Raw genomic sequence first — 9,212 nt, forward strand, 5'->3', positions numbered from 1 at the left:
GTCTACATATCATGAATAGTGCAAGAGAAGGATATTTTAATACATATACTTTAACGTAAAAACCGGTCTCCCGTATAATATCTATGGCTAAGATACTTTATTCCATTCTTGCACATATTGCCTGAATCGCGACAAGATTTGAAAATAATTAGTTTTAAGGATGAGCAACATTGTAATTAAGTGGCAGACATTCTCAGGTGTCCAGAATGCTTGATTGACAAGGCTGATTACAGAAACGTTACATTACATCTGTTAATTACGTAGATAATAAATTAAAGGGTTGTGATTGTGATTATGTGTCTATATTAGTATAGTGAATGTGAAAAGATAAATGATAATTACTGTTTTGAACTCCATTTGAGCCGTGCCATGAGAAAACCAACATAATGGGTTTGCGACCAGCATGGATCCAGACCAGCCTGCGCATCCGCGCAGTCTGGTCAGGATCCATGCTGTTCGCTAACAGTTTCTCCAATTCCAGTAGGCTTTAAAAGCGAACAGTATGGATCCTGACCAGACTGCGCGGATGCGCAGGCTGGTCTGGATCCATGCTGGTCGCAAACCCACTATGTTGGTTTTCTCATGACACGGCTCATTTATGTGTGTGAACAAACAAGCAATGTTAGTTTATTATTTCAAACAGAATTTGTAAAATCCATGTTTAACAAAAATCAGTATCTGTCATTCTGACTTCGTTGAAAGAAATTAAATTTTAGTTTAAATAATATTAAATTTTAGTAGTAATAATCTTATTCTCTTTTACAAACTCAGACGACTAGTATTGTTAGAGGGACGTTCAAAGGTAAGTCAGATATTTCCTCTAAGGATACTTTCTTTTCTATGCAACTTGTTCATGTAAATCCATTATACAATACACTAACACGATAGGCAACTCTGTGGACATAATGAGATTTTCAAGCTTTTCAAACGTTTGTACCAATTTACCCGTTTTCTTCTCAAAATAATCAGATCCGGCATGAAACTCTGCTGAGACAGTACAAATGAAAAAATAGGAACTAAAAATGTTAAGTCTAAAGTTGAGATAAATATTTAACGACGTTAGTAATGTCAATCATTTATCAGTCTTTTTCACCCGAAAAATATTTGAATGTCATTCTTATAATAGTCTGTTTCCCTTGTATGTTACCTACTAAGTACAGAAGTTTTACATTATTATGATAGATGGTCATATTTTTTAGACTGGCTATAGCCAAATATATGTTATCTCTTTAAATAAAGTTATCATTATCATTATTATTATTTTTATTAATATAATTTCATCTCAATTTTATTATTATTGCTATCACTATACATACCATGACAAGAGTAAACTACAACAAACTAATGTGCGAATTGATTAGCATTTATATAAAAATATCTGTTAACTTAAACTGTTTTTATTTGATATTGCATACCATTTTCCATTAAATCATCCTTCAAAGTTTCCCCTTCTTTTTATTGGGTGGTTATCAATAAAAGTGGATCGCGTGTATACCATAATGGTTGATTTTTGTCGAGTTTTATTCTGTCTAAATTTTTTTCTCCCGCTACATTTTCTATTAGTTTTTTTTTCTTCTTCTTCCTTTTGCTTTTCTGTTGCGTTGCCACATGCAAACTAGCAATCAGAAAGTTTTTCCTCATTTTAAATGACAAAACAGGTTATTTTCTACTGTAGCTTTTTCGGTGATTGATAAATTACAAGTAATCTTATTACAGAATAAAGAAACTTTCCAATTACACACTGCATTCTACAGATAAGGAATTATTGAGTGAGCTGATCAATGGCAGCATCACGTAATCTACTTTACATTTTAATGCTATAGCAATTTAGCAAACAGTATGTAATTCCAAGAAAATATTGAGTTTAGAACATTGCATGGGTAACACAATGATCATAAGATACAAACTGAATCTTGCTTCATAGCATTCTTACCAGGAAAACCCGTGCAGAGTAACATATTTAAAGGAAGCAAAAGGACGAAATTCATTCATAGGCAAACGTAGATAGAAACTTACCGACTGCCCTTACTGTAACGATAACATTCTTATAAGGATCTAACGATTAAAATTTACGATTGGTTACAGGTAATTGCTTATTACAACATTAATGTTTCCCGGCTCCAGTAATGACACAAGCATAATGAAACTAAGTAACATAGTTTGTGAAAACTTCTGACCTTTTTCGTCCTTGACGATGTTTCTCTTGTCATTGTGCTTTCTGGAAAAAGAAAGTTCTATAGTTATAGACACGTTAATGGGACGCAGTTCCCCTAAACGAAATCTTACGACAGTGCATATATCGGTGTGCTATTTACACAAAAATATATTCCAAAGGAAAGCTTTCGAACCCTTAGCGGTGAGGGGAAAGTAATCTATTTCTTTGACCACAAAGGTTATGCTGCTAACCGGGCAAGAACATACAAATACCAGAAACACAAGACACACACTTGATAAGTGTAAGTGTTGTCAGATACGCTTCCAACACTTAGCGAAATATAAGGCGAAATATTTTGTAGAACCCAAGACAGACTGAAGACCTCATTTATCTTTTATTCGTTTGTCTACGTCAAACAGAAATTCAAAACATACAAGAATTCAGTTTCTCATCAGTACAATTGGTATGCAAAACTTACATCACAAAATACTATTTAAATTACGCAATAATAGTCAGAATTATACCTGGATGTATTTTGTAAGTGATGCCTATTAAGGAGTGATTTCCTTTAATTCTTTTACAAAAGATCTATCAGAAATTTAGAAAACCGCGAAAACAGATTATGACATTCTATACATAAATTCAACGAAAAAACTAGTTAATAACTATGATTCTAGAAAAATAACGTGATATTTTAATATGAAATAAGGCAAAGCCTCAAAGCGAGGTCAAAGAAATCGGATTTAGCTAAAAATATTATGCTTCATTTATTTGTCACAAAGAAACTATTCACTAGTCACAAGAATTCAGGAGAACCTATTCACTTGAAGAATTCTACATATGTACATTTAGTGTTACCATACCTGTAACAGTGAATATCATACGTTGCAAAATTTATGGGAAGCCGGTGTCACGGTGACGTCATTATCGCGTTCCCGTTTCTTTCTGCTTATTAATGACATTTTTTCCATTTTCTGGCCGAAGCTTATTCTTTTAAATGAAAACAATATTTTTTTCAAACAACTGGACATCATTCTTTCATTATTGTTGAGTGATGAATATTTTTTTAGCAATTGAATGAAGTTTTGTATTCACTCCGGAAAGAAGTACTTCCTGTGAGCACCTATCCGCTAGGGTGCGCTTTTTAAAAACTTCCGACGAAACTTTTCAAATCCATCACCAAGTGTGCAAGTATACTTGCGTTACCGTAAAGCTCGATTCTCGAGCAGGCCCTTCGGGCCTGCTCTTCGAGCTCGCTATTAAGGACTATTAAAACATACCTCTTTAGGCCTATATATATTTTAGCACCTTACATTTAAGAAGAAACTGAGTTTTCTATCTAGTTGCGCCTAAAATTCTGCAAATGGCGGAGCAACGTAAAAAGGGAGGTAATCTATTTGACCTAAATATTCAATGAATAACGGATATTATCGTTGTCATCTTATGACAGTCGGTTACAATAAGTGTTTAAAACGAAATGGACATTCATAATTAAGGACAAATGTGCTTGATACAGAGGAAATATCACAGCAGTTTGGACACACTATTCCAGCTGATATCATTGATAGTATTGGAAATACAATATACAAGGGTCGCATGTAGTTTTTAAAAAATGGAGAAACAAGTTTTATAACATGTACGACCGCAATGAAAGAAGCGTATTATGATCAAGCAAGAATTCACCAGGAGTTTCTTGAGAACAATATGAGCGATCCGCTACACGAACTGCATTTGTACATTACCCCGAAGGAAATCACGTAAAAAAAAAGGATCTGGTCCCAGCCAGTGTTCAGTTAGTAGCATTTATATATCGAACTATACAGGCGGAATTTACGCAATTATTGTAATGTTTTGATTTATGCTACCCTTGAAAAAGATTTTTTTTAAAAGCCGAAAGCGCTCGGGTTTATAATTAAACTTTTGACACTGTTTGAACATATATTATTTTCTCATACTCTATAATTCTATCTTTATGTTCTTTTAACCTTCTGGGATATAGTGTGTTTGAAAGACATTTCGTTGATGTTTTTTTTTCTTTGTTATCTCACTTATATATATTATTCTTATTCAATCTTGCCAATAAAACCGGTATCACCCGTACGGCGACGAAAATATTGTCCACTGCGGTGCCTTTGACCTGTTGGTAAATTCTGTTTTCATTAAATTGGAATGTGTTGTTTTTCAAAATAAAGTAAGATTGCTTTAATGAACCGTGAGAGAAGTACTTTGAAAAATTATATTAACATTTTAATATTAGTTATAATTTTAAAAAAAGCATGATGTGGAAAGTCTCCTAAATGGGTTTAGTGATACTTGTAAGACTTTGTATGTACGTATTTAGTCAGATTAAACTACACCACGATAGTCACAAATTCATAAAATGAAATAGGATTTATGTAGGCGTTTTTAATTTGTAGGTAGCGAATATTCTATTCTCATTATGACCATAATTATTGTGAGCTCATTTATGTGTTTGGCATCATATGTGCACAAGATAACCTTTCACTTAATTGAGTATATGAATTCAATTAAACATAAAGTAGGTCGCAGTTCTTTTTTAGAATGTTCAAAATTGAACTCATACCAGAATTAAATAATTCAGACGTTTCCTTCTCATGTAAATGGAAGACGTTGAGAGCGACATTTCAAAGCAAGTTATATTTACACATACAGTGGTATGTATCTTATGACTGGTTTTAAGAACACCTGCTCAGGAAAAGTGTTTATGAAAAGGATTAACAATGTGAATAGAAACAATTGCTTCCGATAAGTGCCGTCCGTCTTTTAATGAAAGGTATTTTTTTCGGGTTGTTCAGTTGTGTTACGACTTTTAGCTTAAAGGGAATTGATTTAAAAAAATATATTACCCTAAAAAGTCTTTTTTTACTTTCTTAGTTACAATATCTTTTGCATATAAACTTAACAATCTTGTTTGACTTAGACAAAAACAAGTCTTTCCACAAATCAATCGTAGGTATGTAAATGTACATAAAACAGTTTACAATTTTGTTGGCAATACCAATGCTACCTTCTGCCTTATCAGTTCCTGCTTTGGTACGACTATGTTTATTCCGACTATGATTTCTAAAGTTTAAACCTTTTAACTGCGATTAGTGTATACTATATAGTTAAATGTCTTGTGATTGTTTAGTTAGTATGGAAATATATTCATGCGAAAAACATAGCAGCTCTGTTGTATAACAGATATTGGATTTAAAATATAATAGATCTTCTGTGCGTTATTTAATTATTATTCTAATATGTACAATTCCGTGCACATTTCCGTTAAACACTGAAGTCGGACGCCCTGTCAACGTAATACCTGGCATCGTACAGGCGCCGAGAAAGACGGCTACTACATTTGATCAAAGACGTTTCAGAATCGAAATGATATAGCAGAATGGTTTTACATTTTATTTACACAAACTGTATAGGTTATAAGGCGAGAAAAATAACTCAGACGTCTATACACTCTTAAGTGATTCCGTGGGGACGTGTTACTTCCCGTATTATGACACTGTTAAAACACAGTAACGCGTTGACGTCATTTCGACCTACTACATTTGGCGTTATACATGCACCACGAAATAGTGCTTCCTTATTTCATGTAACTGGGTACATAAAAGACGTATTATAATCGAAAATATATATAGTAAAACCAAGTTTCAACATTTCTTAACAATAGGAATCGGTTAAACGCTGCATGTTTAATTCATTCCGGCTATATTCCTTGTGAAATTATTCTGCAAGCGTATAACCTTTTCGTATTGTTTCGACATGTTAAAATGTGGTTCTGTTATATACTATTTCTTAGACGTATGTTACTGAATTAAAAAAAATGGTTTTAATTTTACATAAAAGTATCACTTGTCAGTATATTGTTTTAGATTCATTTCAAATCAAATCAAATCAAAATTCACTCAGTGCATCATACATGATGCAAACATGAGGTATATATATAGTAATACGTTTTAAACAGCGGTACAAAGCAAATCTAATTTACAGAGAGCAAACAGAATATATTTCGTAAAACGTATTCATCTATTGTTTACAATTCTTTTTACAATAATATTAATCATAATGTTAGGATGGATCGAGGGCCAAACGCTAAATAAGAAAAGCAATAAAAGTTTACTATATTTATTTTTACACTCAACCTGGTGTAAAAATATGTCAATAATTATTTATACAACAACAATATTTAACTGTAACCATTCATTGAATAATACCTGTATCTTATGAGTATTCATGCTCAATATTTCTTCTTTATCTTTATTTTTATCTTTAACTTTATCTTATTCTATCTTTACCATTCAGATCAATCTCCAGTCTCCAACTGATGGCCATTTAAAATTCGGCCTATTTATATGAATGTTTTTGTTTACATTGTGATGTCATCTATAATCAGGTTTTCCCGTAAAAACTGGGTCGCCCTCTAGAATTCTAGGAAACAAAATGGCGGACATTCACAACGTTGTTGCAGGAGCAACTTTATATAATTAATACAAGATAATACATAAATGATTGAAATATTAATTATGGATATTACTTAATAAGGTACATTTCTTAATGTTATTACCAATAATGGTTACTAAATATTTTCCGAGAAGTATTATTTTTGATTGAAAAGGCATTGCATAAAGTAGGTGGGGAACAGCACATCATTACCCCCACCTTTCAAGAATTGTCTCAATTCTTCAAGGAAAAATTAGAGGTAAGAAATTTTACTTTTAACATATTTTACATAGAATATAGAGTCTACTTTTCATTTAAGAATATTTAATCTTAATAGCAATATATTTTCTTAAATGAAACAGTCTTATGCAACTATAACAATACAGTAATACACATATAAATACACATCTAATAATAATGTTTTTCTTTCTTTTTTCTTGCACTACTTAAGTGTCAATGTAATTTCCTGCAATATTTGAACTAATTAAAGAGTCCATAACTGCGAAGTGTAATTGCGAAGTGTATAAATACACAATGTACTTGTACCAATATTAAAATAGTAAATGTTTAAGATATCCTATTAGTAAATGTTAATGTTATGTTAATCCTTTAGTCATCTTGAACTCCAACAATCTGTTTTCTGTATTAGTTATCACATCAGTTTTCCTTTAACATCTGTTTTCTATTTTATATTTCTTGATAAATGTTATAATTTCGTATTCATATCCATCATTTTCTAGAAATTCTTTGTCAATCTTTTCACATAGTAGTTTTCTCTTTCTGTTTCTTCTATTTTCTTTCATTTCCTGGACTTTCTCAATGTCTATCATCTCTTCATCTTCTTTTATTTCGATTTCTCTATACGAGTTCTTAAGTACTTTATCTTTATCAGTTTTCTTATGTTCATCTTTCTTTCTTTTAATATCTTCTTTCTGTTTTTCCTCCTTTTTCTTACTGTCTTTGTCTTTCTCATTCTTATCGTTCTTTTCACACTCTTTTAATTTTTCATCCTTTTTCTTACTTTCTTTGTCTTTCTCATTCTTATTCTTGTTTTCCCCCTCTTTGTTTTTCCTCCTTTTTCTTACTTTCTTTCTCATTTTTGTCCTTTTTCTCTCCTTCTTTCCTAATTTCGTCCTGATTTTTCTGTCCCTCTTTCTCCTCTTTTTCCTTCCTTTCATTTTCCTCATTCTTTGATTTCTGATTTTCCTTTTCCTTTATATTTTTCTCGTCATTTATTTGTTTCTCCTCTGCTTCCTTCTTTTTCTGTAACTCCTCTTTTTCCTTCTTCTCTTTCTCCTGTCTCGCCTTCTCTTCTTTTTCCTCATGCGCCTTTCTTTCTTTTTTCTTTCTATCTTTCTCCTCTTTTTCCTTTTTTCTTTTTTCCTTCTTTTCGTTTTCTTTTCTTTCTTTTTCCTCATTTTCCTTTTTTCTTTCTCTTTCCTGTCTTTTTCCTCCTTTTCCTTCCTTTCTTTCTCTAGCTTATCTTTTCTTTCTTTTTCCCCTCTCTCCGTCTTTTCTTTCTGTGTCCTTTCTTTTTCCTCTGTCTCCTTCTCTTCTTTTTCTTTCCTTTCTTTTTCCTTCTTTCTCTTTCCTTTCTTTTTTCCCTTCTTTTCTTTCTCTTTCCTGTCTTTTTCTTCCTTTTCCTTCCTTTCTTTTTCTTCCTTCTTTTTCCTTTCATTATCTTCTCTATCTTTCATTTGTCTTTCAACCTCCTTTTGTTTTTCCCTTTCCAACATTTCTTTTTCAATGCGTTCCTTCTTTTCTTGATCAATTTTTCTTTTCTGTTCATCTTTCTTCTTTTCATATTCATCTAACTCGTACATTTTCACTTCTGTTAAATAACTTTTCTCCTGAAAACTCTCAAACTCATCGTCACTTAATTCTAACTCTTTCTCTAACTTCATTTCTTCCTCACTACTTTCTTCACTGTCACTTCTGCTACTACTGCTTTCACTCAACATCCTAGTTCTTTCTTTTCTCCTCTCAGGTAGTACTGGTCTTGTTCTTTTCCTTGCTGTTATCTTCTCATTCAAATTTATACACCACTTCTTTTCTGCCCGTTCTAAAAACTTCTCCCACTCACTCTCTGCTCTGTTGCCCTTATCACTTGTCATTTGATTAAACATATAAAAATCAGTTTTCTTCGCTCTACATTGATGCGGGTTATCATTTCTCCTAAATATTTTCTTACATACTTTGCATTTAAAACTAATCCCAGAATGCTGCTCTTTCAGATGAGCCATACAAGGCTTTCTGGCGGGGAAGTAAAGATCTTCGCACACGCCGCATTGAAACTGCAAATAGACAAAAGGATACCCATTTTAATGTAAAGCAACATTCATTTATTTTATTTAATTTATTTAATTTATTTATTTATCATTTTTCTACCAAAATTCAAGTTTGCATATATACCATATAACAATATATATATATGACCATATCAATGCTAAAGCAAAATATACAATATTTTTGTGTATAAATTTTAACATATCGAACTAGATTTTTCTTAAAAACCAACTAGGTCTAATTTTCCCAGTATAATCTTTCAGTTTATCATGATGAGCAATCTTTGGCTTTGAGTTAGCTTTTATTTGAATCCGGT

General features: G+C 32.0%; 1 protein-coding gene across 1 annotated transcript; it reads right to left on the reverse strand.

The window, feature by feature from the left end:
- Window positions 1–7,651: 7,651 nt before the first annotated feature.
- On the reverse strand, window positions 7,652–8,724 carry LOC128556666 (uncharacterized). Its single transcript, XM_053542276.1, has 2 exons — window positions 8,097–8,724; window positions 7,652–8,064 (listed from the first exon to the last, which is right to left on the reverse strand). The coding sequence occupies exons 1-2, from the start codon at window positions 8,722–8,724 to the stop codon at window positions 7,652–7,654; spliced, it is 1,041 nt and encodes a 346-aa protein (XP_053398251.1).
- Between the last annotated feature and the right edge of the window lie 488 nt (window positions 8,725–9,212).

This window comes from Mercenaria mercenaria, chromosome 4 (assembly GCF_021730395.1).
Source record: "Mercenaria mercenaria strain notata chromosome 4, MADL_Memer_1, whole genome shotgun sequence".
Taxonomy (NCBI): Eukaryota; Metazoa; Mollusca; class Bivalvia; order Venerida; family Veneridae; genus Mercenaria; species Mercenaria mercenaria.

Excerpts from the sequence above, each read along its gene's own strand:
- LOC128556666 (XM_053542276.1), bottom strand. The coding sequence starts at position 8,724 with ATGACAAGTGATAAGGGCAACAGAGCAGAGAGTGAGTGGGAGAAGTTT. Across the intron at positions 8,065-8,096 it reads GAGAGGGGAAAAAGAAAGAA|GAGGAAAAAGACAGGAAAGA; the intron begins AAGATAAGCTAG and ends AGGAAGGAAAAG.